This window comes from Oculina patagonica, chromosome 13, assembly GCF_052425735.1.
Source record: "Oculina patagonica isolate OP01 chromosome 13, crgOcupat, whole genome shotgun sequence".
NCBI classification, from domain to species: Eukaryota; Metazoa; Cnidaria; class Anthozoa; order Scleractinia; family Oculinidae; genus Oculina; species Oculina patagonica.
Genome location: NC_135770.1, coordinates 15406194 through 15424746, shown reverse-complemented (window position 1 = coordinate 15424746; position 18553 = coordinate 15406194). Strand labels below are relative to the sequence as shown.

The 18553-nt window shown below is 39.4% G+C and overlaps 2 protein-coding genes across 2 annotated transcripts; both read right to left on the bottom strand.

Moving 5' to 3' along the window:
- Positions 1-1094: 1094 nt before the first annotated feature.
- LOC144634284 (uncharacterized) lies at positions 1095-5581 on the bottom strand. Its single transcript, XM_078493204.1, has 6 exons — positions 5449-5581; positions 4899-4933; positions 3809-3943; positions 2473-2638; positions 1896-1983; positions 1095-1421 (listed from the first exon to the last, which is right to left on the bottom strand). The coding sequence occupies exons 1-6, from the start codon at positions 5543-5545 to the stop codon at positions 1289-1291; spliced, it is 654 nt and encodes a 217-aa protein (XP_078349330.1). The 5' UTR covers positions 5546-5581; the 3' UTR covers positions 1095-1288.
- Positions 5582-9536: 3955 nt separating this feature from the next.
- Positions 9537-18277, bottom strand: LOC144634279 (malate dehydrogenase, cytoplasmic-like). The gene is made up of 8 exons (XM_078493194.1): positions 18161-18277; positions 17015-17113; positions 16040-16136; positions 12477-12652; positions 11951-12073; positions 11089-11265; positions 10381-10494; positions 9537-9906 (listed from the first exon to the last, which is right to left on the bottom strand). Exons 1-8 carry the CDS (start codon positions 18161-18163, stop codon positions 9697-9699), a joined length of 999 nt encoding a protein of 332 aa, XP_078349320.1. The 5' UTR covers positions 18164-18277; the 3' UTR covers positions 9537-9696.
- Positions 18278-18553: the final 276 nt, after the last annotated feature.

Genomic DNA, 18553 nt, shown 5'->3' with positions numbered 1-18553 from the left:
GCTTGTAATTTCTTTCTACACATTTTCACACATCGACAAACTATCCTGGAGTTTTTATGTGGGATGTTTGTTACATTTGAGCCTTCAGTACTTTGAACCTACTTTTTTGAATATGGCCTACATCTTTCTCGTATTCGAGCTCTGGGAAGTCTTTTATTGTCTTTTACCGAAAAAAAAAATCTCATGACTTTAAATTACGACTTTTTTTTTTATCAACAGAAAAAGTGGCAAGATTTTGTTGCACCTCCTGATCCAAGACTTTTGGAACAACAAAGGTTGGAAAGAGAAAAGATAGAAGCGTGGAAGAAAAAGAATCAGGAAAAGAAGTGAAGCAGTTTACATAACGAATCATCAAACCAAGTAACCCTGCACAAAACGTCCCAAGCCAAAAAACTGACTGGCGCTTACACTTGCTGTAGGCATACGTGACGGTTCACCCGGGATAAATCGGTTAAACAAACATCAAATCGCAAAAGAAATAATTCGAAGGCACAAAGAAGGGCGATATTGTCAAAATGAATTTTGCATCGTGACATTTCAGGCTTACGTGATGCAAGGTTTGATGGTGTAATATATAGACCCTTGTAACTTCTGCAGGTTGGTCAAAGCGTCTTAGGTGATTATGAAATAATTCACCTCCGGACCTATTTTAAGATAGTTTTTCGCGGTTTTGTTGTTAATTGTATTCGTAAAATACATCGTTACATTAAACATTGTTACAATAATCACCTTGATGCGATTGTTGTCTTTGAACTTTTGAATTCCTTCTTTCTTTCTTTTCCTTTCTTGCTAAATGTAATTCCAGATCCTACCCACGTCGCGGCAATTTTTTAAAAACACTTCCATAACCCGGGTTGAAGGGTTCGAAATTTCTCTGTTGTGTTTTAGCCGTTCTTGGCGGGCCCCCTCCATGGAAACAGACCCTTGCGGAATATCGCCTGATACTAAACCAAATCCACCTACGGTCTCGTCGGCTAAGTATCAGCGACATTCCGCGCGATTTCGCTCTATAACTGTTAATTAAAAAGGTTGGCAATTCAATTCCAGAAGATTTGTATGTAAGTTTGATAGTCAAGTAAAGTCACAACGCCATGTAATGATAACCTAACTTTCTTTATTGTTGTTGGACAACAAATTACATTATATCATCATACCCAGTGTAGTCTATTCTAAACCAACACCTCTTAAGTTTACTTTCTTGTCGATGTACGATGGGGAGTTTTTGCTCAACAACGTTATGCAAAACCCAAAGGGAATTCCCGTTTTAAAGCAGCTTGAGCCTTGAGCCTCAGTCCAGAGAAATCCACGGAAAGCTCCGCTTGATTTTTTGCTTCAGGATGGAGCGGCGGGCTGGTACCGGTTTACACTGGTGAGGTATCTTCAGTTTGTCAGAGTCGACGGTAGTTTTCAAATCAAGGAAACTATAAACAAAAAAAGAAAAATCATCAGTGGGTTCTGTAGTAACTTAACCACTGGGTTGGGGCTTCGATGTAGTAGATTTTGACTAGAAAGATAACCATTGTACTGCTTTCAGATCAGGGTATAATACGTGGTCCGCATCGCATGCACAGACTTCTAGCGCACAATATAGACAATACACTACAGCATTCTTTGCCAGTGAGGTGTATATGAAACTTCAGTAAGGTAGCACCCTTCACTTTAATAGCAAAAATAGCCTAATTGCTATGAAGCAATTTTTTTTTAGTTATACTGCCGGTGTTTTAGTCAAATCAAGTAATTGATGGAGTATTTTTTAATTTATTATTATCATTCACAAAATTTTCAAAGACAGTTCTCGTTTAAAGCTTAAGCAGTCACCAGTTGACTTGAACAGTTGAAATTAATTTCTTTGACAACATATCATTTATAGAGAATAGTATTAGTAAGTCCCTTACACTGCTGTTGAGGCACCTCCTTTATGTTTGGCAGAGTCGCTTACTGGCATGCACTGATCACCGGACTCAGCTGTAAACAAGCCAGTTGCTGAAAAAGGAATAATAAGTTATATTTAAGTCAAATGACTGCTTGGCTTCTTGGTGAACATGTGCACTTGTTTCGGGGCATTTATGATAATGAAACCAAGGAAGAGCCAAGTCAACAATACAAAATCATGGACGGAAGGTAATTTCGATTCGGGGACAATTTCGGGCAGAAAATAGAAATTTGCCCAAAATAGCCTCGCATATATGTTTATGTTTCACTTCTTCCAGTTCCTGTTGTGTTTCTTATGCCGTTCCAGTTATGTCCAAAACAAAATAAATATTTCTCGTTAACGTTAAAATTCCTCTATTTTGAAAGTTTCTAAATTTAAGTCGCCTTTATTTAAAATACGTCAATAAACACAACAATTGCCTATTCACTATTTCTGTTACTAAGTGACCCCGAACTTTTCAGCGGGATGTTGCTTTACTATAAGTTATCTTATGTATTGTGAATGCTGGGAAAAAATTCCCAGACTGCAATCCGCCTCACCTTTGAGTGGTATGTAGTAGTAAGAGTACAAGTCCACTGAGGTTCCCTTTATTCCAAGCACACCAGAAGCTTCCAATTTCATTTTCTTTATTACATCCATGCCAAACGGGATTTTGCCAACATCTATAGCGTGACATCTTCCAAACAAAGTCAGATAAAGCTTGCCCTGTTGAGAAACTTATCTTTAAACAAGCTACATCATGGCCGGCTTCCTATCCGGCAAGACGCTCTCTGGGCCCGAAAGATTGCGCGGTGAGCCAAGTGCCGAGCGCATGCACTGTGTAGGTGGCTAGCTTCCTGTGTAGGGCATGCTATTTGTAAGGTTTAGGGGTCCGCTCCTGGCCCCGTAAAAACAGGACTCCGGGTTCTGTAACAATTATTTTCGGGGCCCCACGCTTTGCAGCAAAATAATATTGAGGCACCCGGGCTACGTCCCCTTTATTGGACCCTGATTTCAGTGTTGCAAAGTAAAAAACACTCCGGAGGTAAAAGTAAAGTAAAGTCTGCTTCGAGCCTAGTGGCCCATACAGGCCGGAGCTTATCCCAGTTTCCGTAGCATTAAGCGACTAGGAGTATTGCTACTCCCCCCTGGATGGGATGCTAGTCCATCGCAAGGTTACCCCCAGCAGTAAATTCGCGGGTACCCATTTATACACCTGGGTGGAGAGAGGCACTGTGAGAGTAAAGTGTCTTGCCCAAGAACACAACGCAGCGCCCCGGCCAGGCCTCGAACCCGGGCCGTTCGACTCGGAGGCGAGCGCGCTAACCATAAGGCCAGCGCGCCTCCCACTCCGGAGGTACCAGTAAGAAATACAAATAGACCTTGAACTGAAGGTTTGTTTTGCCTTTACTGTAAAACGGTAAAATTGGTTGCCATAACACTGGATTGAGAGAGGTGCTGTAAGAGTCAAGTGTGTTGGACCCCGATCAGGGTTAAACATGAAAATCTTGATCCAGAATCCCCGGACTATCCATAATACCTCCGTGCGCCCACCCTAATTTGGTAAAGAGATTTCAAAATCATAGTATCCCGTGATCGACTCTTAAATAAATTACAGAAATCAATTAAAAGTCAACAGTCGTTTTACCGACCAATTATTGATAATTTGTGTAAATTCTGAACCTCGCGGTTTATTGCGTAAACTTAAAATTTGTTGTCACTGATTTAATAAATTTTAAAATGGGACGTTTCGGTTAAAATACTGTAAACTAGCTTCTTCAGCAACTTAAAACCGGCATCCAGTTGTAAATGAGATATTTTTAAGATCGCAAGAACCTTACTTGGGTTTGTTGGATTTTTTTCTTTAACCTCCATTACCCCTAATGTTGCTTTTACCTTCTTAAGATCCACTATCACGCTGGCTGTTCCCAGTCCTATTAAGTCACCTTCCACATGAACACGTTGAATATCCAAGTCCATGTTAAAAAACAAGCGCATTGTCTGGCTGGATCCTGAGTCCGACGCTGTAGCCTAAAATAAGGCATGAAGATCATACTTGGACATTACTTTACTTCTACAATGCTGTTAATAAAAAATAAATAAATAAATAATATAGGTGGCTGCATGCAGTTCACGATATCTGGCACGAAGCGTTTCGTGATGTTTCTACAGGCTGTAATACATAAATTAGTATTGCGTCGAGATTGATTGACGTTTTTAGAACAAAAAGCACAAAAATATTTTTGCCTTTATTGTTTGCATTGATCGAGTCTCATTTCTGTGAGTTCAGAAATACAAAAAGAGACCAAAAACCCCGGAGTTTCGCGTTAAGATGGCATTTGCCATTTGCAAGTCAGTCCGCTCAGGTGATGTCTGAATTAAATAAAGAGTTGGCTTTTTACTTCCTTCAGCAGAACAGGTACAACAAATGAAAATTATTGTTAACAGAGAACTTTGATGTTGCCAATCTGCACACGGTAAGTTTATTGTAAAGCATCTTTCCTTGTCTCTGCTTTTTACAGTAACACACGGAGTTCTTTTAGGATGTAACAAGAGAAAATAAGAGGACTATAACAATCGATTGACTACCGATGAGCGATCAGCAGAAAAAATATTTAGAATAGCAAACTTTACTTGGTCCATACCAGAAAGACCTTTGAAGATACTCTCTCAGTATAACCTCGCGCTTGGTTGATAAGAATCTCCCAACAAGGGATTTGACTGATTTCCATCCCATCATCATATCTAGCTGACCGCTTAGACGATCCAAGGTCTGAATGGGGTTAACCGACTAGCGACAAAGGGCGAATAATATAACTGAAAACCATGAACAACTGACTACCGACATGTGGACCCCTCCCCCCATTTATACCCTCAATATTCAACACGCCAACTATTTTTATACAAAAAAATATATAATGAATTCGATGTTTCCCATTTAAACAGAAAAAGACTAACACCCAGTGTTTTTTTTTAGGAAACTTACCACAATTACTGTTCCGTTTAACTTGCGAGGAAAATCTGAAAAAAAAAACGTATAAGATTAAACTGATAAGAAATAAGAAATTGTATAAGAATCAATCATAAAGATACTCAGAAAAAAATCTGAGAACCGGATAAGAAATCGAACCCACGACCCTCCTTGTTCTAGAACTATCAGCAGGAAGATTACACTGGGATTGAAAAGTAAAATTAGTTGAGTTTTTCTACTGGGATTATAATGAAAAGTTCCCGAATTCCAATGTAAATGTTATTTCGCTGAGTTAATTCTCTTCAGACACGTGTATTATCATTGTTCTTGTCACTATCCATTCGATCGTGCGCAGGTTGCATCTCATGCGAGTCGATCTCTCTCTGAACTGCAGGTTCAATTTGCCTTCAACATATAAAACTGCAATTTCTTTGCGTTCCAGTTCCTTAGCTCCGTTTCGCATTTGTATAAATGTTTGATTTGATCAACGAACTCGTAAATTTGTTCTTCTCAGATAAACTGGTTTGAAAAAACGATGTCGGCATTCTCACAAAAGGTTACTTACTAGAGCATGGTACGGACTGGTTTGCAGAGCTTGAGGCATTGGTGTTAGGAATGCCAATAAACAGAGCAACAGCAACGAGAAAGAAAATGGTTTTCATCTTGACGCAGTTCTTCAGAAACTACACGGAGTACTTCACAACACTGAAGAAGTGAAGTAGATTCTATTCTGCATCTGTTTATATTGTTTCATGCCGTGCAGCGCTCTGATACAGCTGTTGAAAGATCAACAACATTTTAAAAGCAACTTAACTTTAAAGTGGTCAGGTGGGGTGAGATAGAGTATCAGCTATCCGTTTAGTCCGAGTTTTGATCGATGATGAAGCGTATTTTATGGATCGAGAGTGGAGAGTATTTGCACAGTTGCTAAATTTATTGTTTATGTCTTTAATGTGTTGAAAAATAGAATTGCCAGCCTATTCTCACACACGGCAACTCAATCATGCTCTGATGATGATATCTTGTACTTCGACCTAAATTCAAAATTAATTTTGATCGGAGGTTTTACTGGCATTTTTATATTGTCTGTAATAGGTTTCCACAATCAAGGATGAAGTTACCACGCCCTAAAAACGTTCAAGAAGCTGTGGACGGCATCGTCCTTTTTTGTGCAGTATGAAGCAAGAGTCTGCTTCGCGAAAAAATAAAATTTCAATTTAAACGCCCAAGTTTGCCGTTGTACATTGCTCGAAGTCCACCAAAGAACACGTAACATCGCGTGTTCAGGAACAAAACAAATGTTTCCTTACTGACGAGGTTAACCTGAGGGTTAAAAACGTGAGCACAAGCCACTCTCTTGTCCCATAATCAATTTAAGATGCACTCAGTGAATAGACAAGCTTTGTTATCATATGTCAACTATGCCATGTCATTTTATGTCGGCATATTCACGTTTTGAACAAAAATAAGGATTTTAATGACGGCCTTGGAGTACAAGTTTCCTTGAATCTTTGAATTTTTTGCATTTTCTCCCATGTTTCCTATTAATAACAGATAATCCAACAATATCCCTTCTTCCTTTGTAATAAATGATCATGGTTGATCATGTTTCCTTGGACTGATTGACCCGCTTTATGGGCTACTGGTTGAGTCACGAGCTCGCCATATTCCCAGGAGACAGATATATTTTCTTGTTTATTGCCGGGCTGTAGTTCGTCCACAAAATGATTATTTTTTTCTCGTTTCTCTGAAGTTTCGCAGGAAGATTTAGAAACAAAAGTACTTTATAATTAGATTCCTGAGAAAACTAAAGGATGGACAGATACTCTGTTTCGTGACTTCAAAAACTCGAAACCAACTGCCAATTAAACTCGTGTACACTCAGCTGCCAGAATTTTAAATGATAATTCAGTCCGCTTGGGACTTTGCTACACTTGAGCATGAAGGATTATACTACTAAAAATGCCGAGAAATATTTGGAATTCGTTATGTAAAGCAAATTAAGTTAGGATTCTACTAAACTATTGATACGCTTGGGTCGTGTTCAATTTCAACCGTCACCAGTTGTTGGTGCCCCCCTCGATTGATAACCATTCGCTCATGTTCTATTGACGTGATTGTCTGTTTAGTTGGATCAGAAGCATTATATGCTTCTGGTTGGATTGGTTATATTTTTATTCGTGCTCTATTGGAAATAATCATTTTCGGCTAATTGGATTGTCAAATATTCGTCAACCATTTTAACCAAACGTTATTTAAAAAGTGTTCTATTGGTGAATTTCAACCTAGTTTGATGCCGCTTGAAAGTTGATCAACCAAACTAACCAAAAGCGAGTTTTTCCAATAGAACACAAAACAACCCAACCAATCTAAAACGGTTAATCCTATAGCCTGCGAATACAGCCGCCTCTCACGCTCCGATCCGCTTGCTCCGAACGCAACAAGCGGATCGGAGCGTGAGAGGCGGCTATATTCGCACACCCACACACCACTTTTTTTTAGCCCTGCCCTCGAATTCATCATGGTATTTTTAGAATTGTTGACGTGCAGTAAGGATAGACCAAATTTAGAAAGGAAGGCTTCGCACCCGCCCGGCTGCGAGAGAAAGACGACACAATATTTGGCCCTCAAAGCTGCATAACAGTTTTGGCTAAGAAATGCGTTTTTGCCCTTTTCGGTTGCTCACGAACGGCCGCTCTTTCCGACAGAAACTTTTATTGTTTTCGCCGACTAGAGCCCACATCTCCCTGGACGAGCGGGAACTGGGCGCGGCAAGATTGAGTTTACACTCCAATGGGAATTCAGAGGTATAGTAATTCTAATCGAGCAATCAGAATACTTTTGTATTAATTTATAACTAATGACACCCCCGTGTCAACAGCATTATTATGCCACAACGGATTGAATTTTCCAATTCATTTTGCTTTCAAATTTGCACTGCTCAGTGCGTTTTATTGTACGGCTTTTTTCCCAGTGAATAGCCTGCATGGCATGCGTCGAAAGGGCAAGGGGAGGAACGAAGAGGGAGAGGGAGGCGTTTTTTCCCTCCCCCTTTTTACGTCTGCCACGCAGGCTAACCACTGATAGGTCAACTCAACCCAAAACATACAATTCAGTATCCTTGCATTCCTGTTATCAAGTTCAATTCTTTAACGTGTCTTAATAAAAAGTGCTCTGTGCTTAATATCTTATTGTTATGTTAGCTTTATCTGGGTGGCAGAAACTTTGAGTGTGTGGGAAGAGTGGGGAAAGTTCAACGTCTGTTTAAAGGAACGGAATACTGAGAAGTTTGTTAAACAACAGAAATTGTTCTTGGTGTAAATTTTTCTTTTCAAAAACGGGAGGCGGAGAGCACACTAAAACCTCATCTCCATAATCTCATTTTCAATGTTGTTGTAAAAAGAATACATAGCAACGGTATCAAAGAACGAAAATACTTCCCGATAACTTTCAATTGAATTTATGACTGTGATTTTTTTTATTCGTTTCCTCAGAAACGAACACGGTATTGTTTTAGATTCGATGTGAACTATTTACACTGTGTGGGCTACTATCCAATCAGTAGAACGCTCGTAACCACAATTAATGTCAACACGTTATGGCAGAGGCAAACAGCCTGGTAAAAAACGTTCTTCAAATATCGAAAATATAATCGTCAGGAAGAGGAAAAAAGATTGAGAATTATTACAAATTGAAATTTCTGACGACTTCAATGCTGTCAAGTTTGACTAAAGCGATGTATTGGTGAAAAATAAAAAAACCCTTTCCGTGTTTAATTGTTATGCAAACATTCTAGCTATATTCTTCCTTATTGCAGACTTTGTAAATTTTGCCTCGTGTTTGCTCGCACGGAAGAATTGTCCGGCGCTCAAGGGCAAATTGAAAGGATGGGGTGAATAGGGGTACGTAAATCCGACGACCCGTGCTTTTTTTTGGCCAAATCCGTAAATCTGGTTCAAATCCGAATCCATATAACTTGAAAACTTTGGGTTGTTAAGTTCCCCTACAACGGACAGTGCAAAAATTGTCAGGTAATCTGCAATCCGCTGTATTTTCAAAATCTGGCTGCGAATCGCTCAATGTATCGCAAAATATCCGCAATCCGGGTACGTTTTAAGGCCAAATCCGTCGAACCTTCACCTTCCTCTTGAAAGCAAAACGAAAGGCAAACGAAATTGAATGCATGCAAAAGACCTCACTGCTTCGTAATCTTCCGAATCCGTTATACTCATTCCCAAAATTTCAAACCCATCTCTCCTCAATCTTTCCACTACTTATCACTTATATTATTATTATGCTTAACGTTTTGCGACCCGGAAACGAAACACTAGTTCGTTTTGAAATAGCTACCTGTTGGATCTAACACAAAACCTGACAACATTCAAACAACACACTAACATTAAGAAAGAGCTTGAAGTTTGAAATTCGTCACTTTAGAGAACACTTTCTAGAGTCAGCAGTGAGAAAGCTATCCTGCAGTTACCCTTCCTTGTCTGGTGTCAAACACTAATATTTGAGCGACCTCATTTTCTGCTCGCTTTTTAACGACAGGCCATCTTTGATGGCAAGGAAGGAATGCCCTTAAACTATATTCATGGTGACTAAGGAGAAGAAACTGCAGCATGAGCAGATAATCAAATACCACACCATCACTGTTTTGACTTGACTGCACTTTAATTACATTTTACTGCAATAAAATAAATCAAAAATAGCACCCGTACAAGTTGTGCCTCCTACACTGTTATAAAACACTTCACTCTGACCTAAACTGCGCTACACTGTGTTTTGACACTCATAGATGCGATAATGCTAGTCATTCAAGGAATGATTGGCAACTTTCTTTCTCCTCCAAGAGCTCCTTGGCGGTAGCATCCATTTTCTCACGCGAGAAGTCATCAATGGTCAGACCCTGCACTATGTTCCATTCCTTGTTTTTAATGGTCATTGGGTACGAGTACACAATGCCTTCTGGCACACCATAGGAATTCCCATCAGAGACCACGCCCATGGACACCATCGCACCCTACAGACACACATCGAAACAGCTGATTCAATAATAAATTGGATTATAAAGCAGTCTTCTAATGTTGTAAATCAAAGACCAAAGTAATCATGTTAAAATAGCCTATATAGGCAGTCTCAGTAATGGTCTACTCAAGGTTTTCTGAGCTGCAAGGAGAATGGGGAGAGTACTGCCCCCTCCCTGAAAAATGCAGAGAAAACAGTTTCATGTTTTGACATTCAAACTGCTATATTCTGACCTTACTACTTTATAATAATTTACATTTGCCATAAGGACAGAATGACGCCGAAACGTCATGTTCTAGCGTCGATATTTCTTTCCAAATAACAGTTACAAAGACCTTAAAAAAAGCTTACTAACAACAAGAGATTTCTGTTTTGAACAGTGAATGAATTCTACATATAAACTTAGGTCCTGTTAGTTTATAAGGGGGTAGGGGGATAACTGGTGTGGTTAGAGTGTAGAGCCCCTTACCTCAGGAGTACCAAACCACCAGTCTCTCATGTGATCACAGATTGCTTTAGCAGCAGACATGGCACTGGACAACTTACGAGCAGCAATGATGGCAGCACCACGCTTTTGAACAGTCTAGATACGGAGGAAAACATCTGTTTAACTACTTCCAGTAGTATAAAACTAACAACACTTATTGACTTGTAATTAAAGCCAGTTTTGTTAGCCATCGCCCTGTGTTCTGCCTTTTCTGGCCGCCGTTCTTCCCGCCCTCCATCCGACATGTGATACAGTGCCCCCCTCATCACTCACCAGGATGACAGTGATGTCCTCAGTGTCAGGACAACAATGAGAAAGTTGTGTGTGAAAGAGTACAAGATCAAAGTTTAAGATTTGCATGCAAACGACTCGCAAATAATCACAGGAGATGGCACTGAGTCATATCATGGTTAAATCTGGTCTGAATATTGAAGGCTGGATTATTGAGACTCTCCCTGGATTCGATTCTTGTCCCATCCAAACAATAATTTAACCACACAATTTTTGTAATAAATCAAGATAATGTCCCCAAGAATAAAGACTTGTCAACTGTCTGCTCCACAGTCAGTGAGCAAGACAGAAAAACTAATATACGTTAATGTAAAAATACAATAAACACTGCTTCATTCAAGGTTACAGTGTGTGCATGTAAAAGTTATTTCACCAACAAAAAGCTGAACAGTAAAATACCGTGACAAAACTTCCATTCAACCAATCATCGTCTTTGACAGCCTGTCTAATGGGCACACTCCCATCGGGCATGTCAACTGTGCCATGATTGACATCTGGGTACTGAGTAGATGAGTGGTTTCCCCAAATGATGACATTCTTCACTTGTTCCACTCGGACGCCAACTCTGCCAGCAATCTGCATTGATTGATGCACAAAAACAGCTGTTAAACGTTAATAGTTATCGTCAAACCTATCATAAGCCGACACCCAAAATGTCAAACGTACATGTAGGCGGTGGGTTATGAGAAGTCAGACAAAAGTGATTTTAATTTTGAGCTATAGCCTGCAGTTATTTGACCTTGGCTACTGGCTTAATCCATACTCAAAAGCATCTGTTAACCCAAAATGCTTAATTTAATAACAAATCTAAGTTATTTCAAGTTTCAATACTAGCAGTGTCATGATGAACCAACAATTGCTCACAAACATCACATAAAAAGATGAAAGTGCTAATGTAAGAATAAACAAACTTTATCATCCTGTCATGGTTTTAAGGCATCCTAATACAATAGAAAATTCAAAACCTTGGCCCTAAAAATAGTTGCAACTTTCTACAAGAGGTTATAACACTTAAGGTTCCAATTATAGTGATTTGACAAGCCATAAAAATTTAGCATTTTTAGAAAATTATCACCTACAAGAGGTGGTCACCCAGAGAGATTGGAGTACTTTATTTTCTTGATTTCACCATAACTCCCTTTATTTGAGAATGATCATGAAAATGTAATATGGAAACCAACTTCTACACCTAAAAAGCTGTTACACCGTATCTATGAAGAAATATTACCAAGTCTATTACCAGGTGTAAATGATTATTTACCTGCGCCTTGGCTCTGTTCATATCCAACCGTGTCAAACAAGAAAAGTTTCTCGCTGGGATGGAAGGCGCATTCATCTTTGCAACCATACAGTTTGTGTTTGCTGGATTACCAACTACCAAAATCTGCAACATTCAAACATGAACATTTTTTTAATTAACTACATGTAAAAACTGTGTTTAACCCATTGTCTCCTAAACTGGCCAAAACTGGCCTTGAACAGCACGACACCAGTTGTGACCTTATCACTTTTTATGTCAGGAGATGTTTTAAATAATCAGCTCATAGAGTGGGAAAGAGTTGTACAATGCATTCCTTAACAAGTATGATGGCATTAACTAATGCTCAGAAATACACACACAAAAAACCTTCAAGTTTGTCTTCCTCTTAAAATCAAAAGAAAACTTGACCAAAAATGTCCTTTTTGTGCAAAAATGATGTACTGACCTGACTCAATTCTTGTGTGGCCCTCTGAAAGAATCAAAAAAATGCACAATTCACTAAAATTATTACTGTGACACACCCTACCTTGACAGTCTTCTTGGCAACTTCATCCAGAGCTTTCCCCTGCTCAACAAAGATCTTGGCATTAGCTTTCAGAAGGTCCTTCCTCTCCATTCCTTGCTTGCGTGGCATGGCACCGACCAATATGGCTACATCAATATCTTTGAATGCCACCTTTGGGTCAGCAGATGAAACAATCCCTGAGAGAAAAAATAGTACCGGTAACAGTATGTGTTAGCTCACTTGTTCAGCGATACATTAAAGTGCCTATGAAGTAAAAAATAATTTCGCTCAATTTGCTTGTTTATGTCTTAGTAAGCATGAATATGCATGTTTAAGAGATCAAAAGCGCTTTTTTCTAGTATTTTATGAGCCTTGAAGTATGGATTTCGCAATTCGAAGTGGGTCCTTTTAGCGTGCAGCCAAAGGCTCGGAAATGACGGAAATGACGAAATGACGTACTTAGTGGTTCTAAAGACACCAGGATTATGGCGTAAAGAGAGCAAAGGGGGCTGGCAAAAGCTATTTTTCGGCTTTTGAGTCAAACAAAGGCAATTGTGCAAAAGAAACTGCAACAAATACACTTATTTTCTTTGGTGAAGCTTCGCGGCGTAAATGGAAGCAAAATTTCCGTGTGTATCGTAAAGCTATTCGCTCTAATGAAAACACAAGAAGAAACCAATTCTGTTCTGTCGGTAGCTCAAGGTTCGCTGCTCTCGGCACAAGCTCTTCCTTGCCACAAATGAAACGGTAAAGTCATGAAATGAAGAGGAAATTTATTAAAGGAATTATCTCTGTAAAGGATATGGCGGTCTCTATAATTATTATTCTGCTCTGACTAGCCGAAAGAAAGATCTAGCAGTCGTGCCAGGAGTGTACAATATGTTACACAGCTGGGTACAGTATACGCGTTATTCTTTTATTATGAGACTTCGTTCCTCAAAATTTAATATGTATGGTTAGTAGTAAGATCGTTTTATCATCCGTAAGGTAGCAGTCGTTTCCTTTTCCAAAACTCGAAACGAACAATCACCAGACGTGAACGAGAACATCTGGGAAAGAAGTAGCCTGTGTACAGCCGTCCCTCTCCGCGATTTTTTTGAGCGGAGCGGGACGGCTGTACACAGGCTAGGAAAGAAGCAAAAATATGGAATGTAAATTCGACTTGAGTGAGTTAGAAAGGCTTGTTTGATTCCAAGTGGCGCGCTTCGAATGTTGTCATTCACAACTGCTTCGATCTGCTGGATCTATTTAAATTACCGGTAGTATTCTAATATTGACGAATGCACTTTTAAACAATACACTGGGATCTCGCAAAATCTTGGACAAATTTTACGGCTGCCTAAGCAAATTATTAGCCGATAAACATGCATTGTAATCAGGATTTTATCATATCCGGATATTAAAAGACGGTTGAAAATATACCATAGGGCTAACGTACCATAAATAGAAACAACTGCAGTTCTGTTTATTCCTTGAAGAAGAAATTTTTGGTTTCGTTTAAGTCTAGAAGTGCTAATTTTGGGTTTGAAGAAGTGTTATCTTGCCGTGTTGTCATGTTTTATTATGTCACTCAGTTTATACTCTCAATGCTCTCACGCTTCGGAAAAATATCTCAGTCCACTGTACCTTCCCACACAAGTATAGCATCAAAATGAAAGCAAGCAACTGATCTCTACTTGTATTAAAATCACCAAATCGTGATATAATAACGAATAACCACCGGGATAGGCGTACCGTAACCTGAATTCACACAAGCAATCGGCAAGCAAGCAACCCCAGGAAACAGCGCTTGTGTCAACAGTTGTGTCAATTCCGAAGCACATTGCGAAACTGCGAAACCGTCTCAAAAATCGAAGCCCGTCGATGTATGTGCTTTTGGAAAAAATAACAATTCTAGTTATTCATTTTTATAGGGAATTTGAATCTGCTTCGCCGAACTTCGAACGTCCTCGTCGACCAGCGCTTGTGTGAAAGAGCGCTCGATTGGCTTGCAGTTGGACAGGTCCAACTAACTACTTTGGTCTATTTAGTGTCAGGATATTTTGTTGTGCGATTCCTTTCTGCTTGAAACACACTCTGCCAAGTCCGCAGATGGCAACATATCGTTCTTTTGGGACATGATTTTGATTTATCAACGAAAAAGCAGCAACAATCTCAGCTGAAGTAGTGAACTTCACTCTGTATCAACAAAATCTAAGTGTAAACTGATCCGTGGAACCACTAACTACGTCATCCGAGCCAAATTTGTTTCGTCTCCAGACCCACTGTTTTGCCTTACAGAAGGCACTAAAGGTGGCAAAAAGTCTGATTTCTCTCTCTTTGACATTATCCTTTTTTTTAGCTTTTCGGAAAGAGGACATAATAAGCTACCAAAAAGAGCCAAAAATTTTTTTACTTCATAGGCACTTTAAGCAATTCCAGAAAATTTCCATACCAATACCACAGACAGCTTTTTTGGAATTCCCAGGGGGGGGGGGGGAGTCTTTGTACTGGAATTCTGAAGGCATGGGGGATACTTACAATTGGAATTCCGAGGGTGTGGGGGTTCAGATCTGGGATTTCCAGAGGGGACAGACAAGAGTGTGTTCCTGTTAACAGAGAGTTGATTGTACTGTGCATATAATATAAAAATGCAAAGTTTCAAAAGTACCAGTAATGACCTATTGAAAGTAGTAATAAAATTTCAGTGATGCAATCAAAAAGCTACTGCCCCATGCATACCATTTATTACTTTTATTTCTTCTTGGTAACAAGGTACAGTCTGCATACCAGCCTACTGAGCTTATTCTGGTTTCCATAGCATGAAGCGACTAGGAGTATTTCTACTCCCCTTGGATGGGATGCTAGTCTATCGCAGGATTACCCTCAGCAGTAAATTCCCCAGTACCCATTTATAGACCTGGGTGGAGGCTAGAGGGACTATGAAAGTTAAGTGTCGTTCCCAAGAACACAACACAACAACCCTGGCCAGGGCTAGAAACCAGGCTGTTTGACTCTGGGTCCAGTGTGCTAACCATTAGGCCACTGTGTTTCCCCTAGGGGACCCCCCTGGGGCCTACTTATCTCCCATCAGCTCCAAGGGTAAATAAATGATCTCATCTCATCTTATCTTTTAGTGAATGTAAGGCAGAGTAACATACTGAAACACAAATGTGTGTTTTCACACTTTTCAGATTGATCAGTTGTATATGGATTGTTCTAGCTCTTTACATATGGTCATGGAACTGAGCCTCATATTATAATCTAATGATAGGAAATTTAAAAAGGAAATATCTTTGTGTCATGTTGCCAACATTCAAGCAATAAAAAAAGAAATGAAGATGGAAGTGGTTCACTGATCATTAGCAGATCCAGACCTTCAGGTATGTGGGGGGCTCGATCATCCAGACTCCAAGAATAAAATAATTTTTCTCAGCCGCACAAGCCTTTGTTTGGCCTGAAAATAAGGTGAGCCCCACGGGCCCCTCCCTAGATCCACCACTGTAGATGATTTGGAGATGTGAAATTGGCAGAAAAATAGGATTTGTTCTTTTACATCAAACCATCAAACCTCTTTTATGTTTGCATGCTTTTGATCAAGTTACCTTGCAACAAAGGAAAGGCACAGTCCTGCAACTCCATCACAACGCCTTCCAAGACACTCATCATAGGCTGAATATCCAGCAACATCAGGGTCAGTGGCTGATAACAACAAATGGCAACAGCTGTTTTAGTGAGGAAGAAATGCAGTTTTTTCCTAAAGTACTTGCTAACTAGTTTCAACCCTCCAAGTTTATTTTTTTCCTTAGTGGCCATTTGGCCACCGACTGCTCAAGTTTGGTCACCAGTAAAAAAATTTAGTCAATAAATTAAGCTCACGCTTTCATATCAGTATATCCTTTCCATATCAGTATCATATCCGCCTCAGCCTTTGGCTTCAGTGGATGACACCCTTCAAATCTTACGGTTATTTTTGCGCTTTCTAGCAAAAGTTGCTGTTAAATGACGTCAATCTTCCAATAATAGAAACGTCTTCCATATTTGGCCAGTGCTAGCCACTTAGCAGGAATTAGCCAGGACTGTTTATCAATCAGAAATGAAAAAATATTTTGAAGGAACAACAATTTATATCATTTTACTGGGATTGCACTTCACAACTGCACAGTACTGCCTAACATGTAGCACTCAGATTCCTGATCAATTTGGGATTTAGAAAAAAATGGTATTTTATTCATCGCAACACTGCATAAAAAAGTAAGCAACACCACAAATCCCCATGTCCCCCCGGCTCTTTTAGCACAAGAGAGACATAAAAATTTCATTTATTTACTAAAGATTTAGCCCTACAAACATCAATGAAGTGTGTTGCATTGATTGTTAATTGCAAACAAGTCTTCACAACTGAGCAGCACAGATCTCTGTGAGACACATAGACCAATATAAAAAATAAAGAATTTTTTAAGGACAATTTCAGACACCTCTTGAATGAGGGAAAAATTATTTTATTTAATTATTTTTATACTGTACTTTTGGGTTGAAGAATAATAACAATAACTGGAAGTCATAAAATTGTGGTATACCTGATTAGTTCCAAACACATCGCCTTTGCAAACGGAATAGAGAAGTGAGTATGCAATCTGCCCAGCAGCGCCGGTGATACAAACACGCAATGGTTCTGCCTACAAAATCCAATACCACACTGATCAGGAATAAAAAGTGACCAGTAGTTTATTTCTTGCTAAACCCAGTATTTTGAATGAGCAGTGTCTTGCCTAAGAACACAACAGGGGAGGCTGAAACATTGAAAATAATCTATTTTTTACCTTCTCCACTCTTTTTTGTTAAGATATCTAACTAACCATGAATAAAAACGATTATTAAAAACTAGCAATGGTATATTGCATTTCCTGTGTTTTGATTGGTTAACAGGCAATGGTATTGAGCACAAATATGGTAGCCAAAGCACATCAACAAAAACTGCCAGGGAGCTCAAATATTGCAATTCTTTGGGCGTTTTTAATAAAACATTTCACTCGCACTTGTTGGATATGAGATTGTTATAAAAGTGTGGCTCGGCGCTACACCCCTAGTTGGCTACCTACCATCTCATATCCAAAGCGTGCTCGTGGAATAATTGTTAACTATTTTTTTAGAAGGAACTTTGACCTTTACCACTGAGTGGAAGAGATCTCTCATATCACTGCTGCCCCAGGGGGTGGGACACAAAATGGTTTCAGCCCCCTTGTCCGTAAACCTGTACTGTACATTTATATTTGTCCATTTTTGAATCAGATACTGGAAGAATCTTAAACCACAATCGTTACTACACAAAGCATACAGACTGGCGATGCACGAATTGAACCGATATTAAGTTTGTTGCAGTATACGTAATGGGTGTGTTTTTGACAGGTCTAGCTAAATCTTCGATGTGCCTGCCGTAGATCCCAGTGCAAGCTTGCTTACTACGGAAAGCGTGATTTAGGAAGGATTTTAAATAGGCCTTTATTTCTATATGATTTTTAGTCGAATAGTTTTTTGGAAGACTAGGAACACCAATTTGCTCGGAACACGTAATCGTCGATTTCTCAAATGCGATGGAATTGCAAAATTAAGCTAAGGCCAACTCATACTACCATCACGCACAAACGATAACCCGTTTAAATTCAGTAAATTAAATTTTTAGATGGAAATTTGTGCATAAAATACTAAAATGACTGAATACTTACCATGGTTCTGAAAATTACGTCCGAGAGAAATGCAAAGAGATAGCTAAGGAATAAAACGTGCCACGCTACACGAACCAACTAGCCGAGAGAAATGATATTGGACCTGGACACGAACTTGTGGAACCATGGGTATTATGGCGTGACCTGTCACGATAGAGTCACATGAAAGTCACGAACAACACGAAGATGGTTTTCTACTTCACGCCAGTAATTATTTCCAATTACCGGGGTAACTCAAATTACCACTGCATCTCAGGCCCATGTGGTTTTAAGCTACTCGTCTACAGCTTTGGATCGTGGTTAGTATAGAGCAAAGGACCGCGGGAGGGGAGGGCCCTGCACCCCAAAACTTCTTCTCAAGCTCTATTTTGATTCTATTTCTATTTTTTCGTG

Bases quoted from the DNA above. Each gene is read 5' to 3' on its own strand.
- LOC144634284 (XM_078493204.1), bottom strand. From the start codon at position 5,545: ATGAAAACCATTTTCTTTCTCGTTGCTGTTGCTCTGTTTATTGGCATT. The intron at 2,639-3,808 runs GTAAAAGCAACA...GTTTCTCAACAG, and splicing joins TGATAGTGGATCTTAAGAAG to GGCAAGCTTTATCTGACTTT. The intron at 1,984-2,472 runs GTGAGGCGGATT...TTCCTTTTTCAG, and splicing joins CTACTACATACCACTCAAAG to CAACTGGCTTGTTTACAGCT.
- LOC144634279 (XM_078493194.1), bottom strand. The intron at 16,137-17,014 runs GTATACCACAAT...TGTTGTTATCAG, and splicing joins ATGTGTTTGGAACTAATCAG to CCACTGACCCTGATGTTGCT. The intron at 10,495-11,088 runs GTATTTTACTGT...CTCCGTATCTAG, and splicing joins TGAATGGAAGTTTTGTCACG to ACTGTTCAAAAGCGTGGTGC.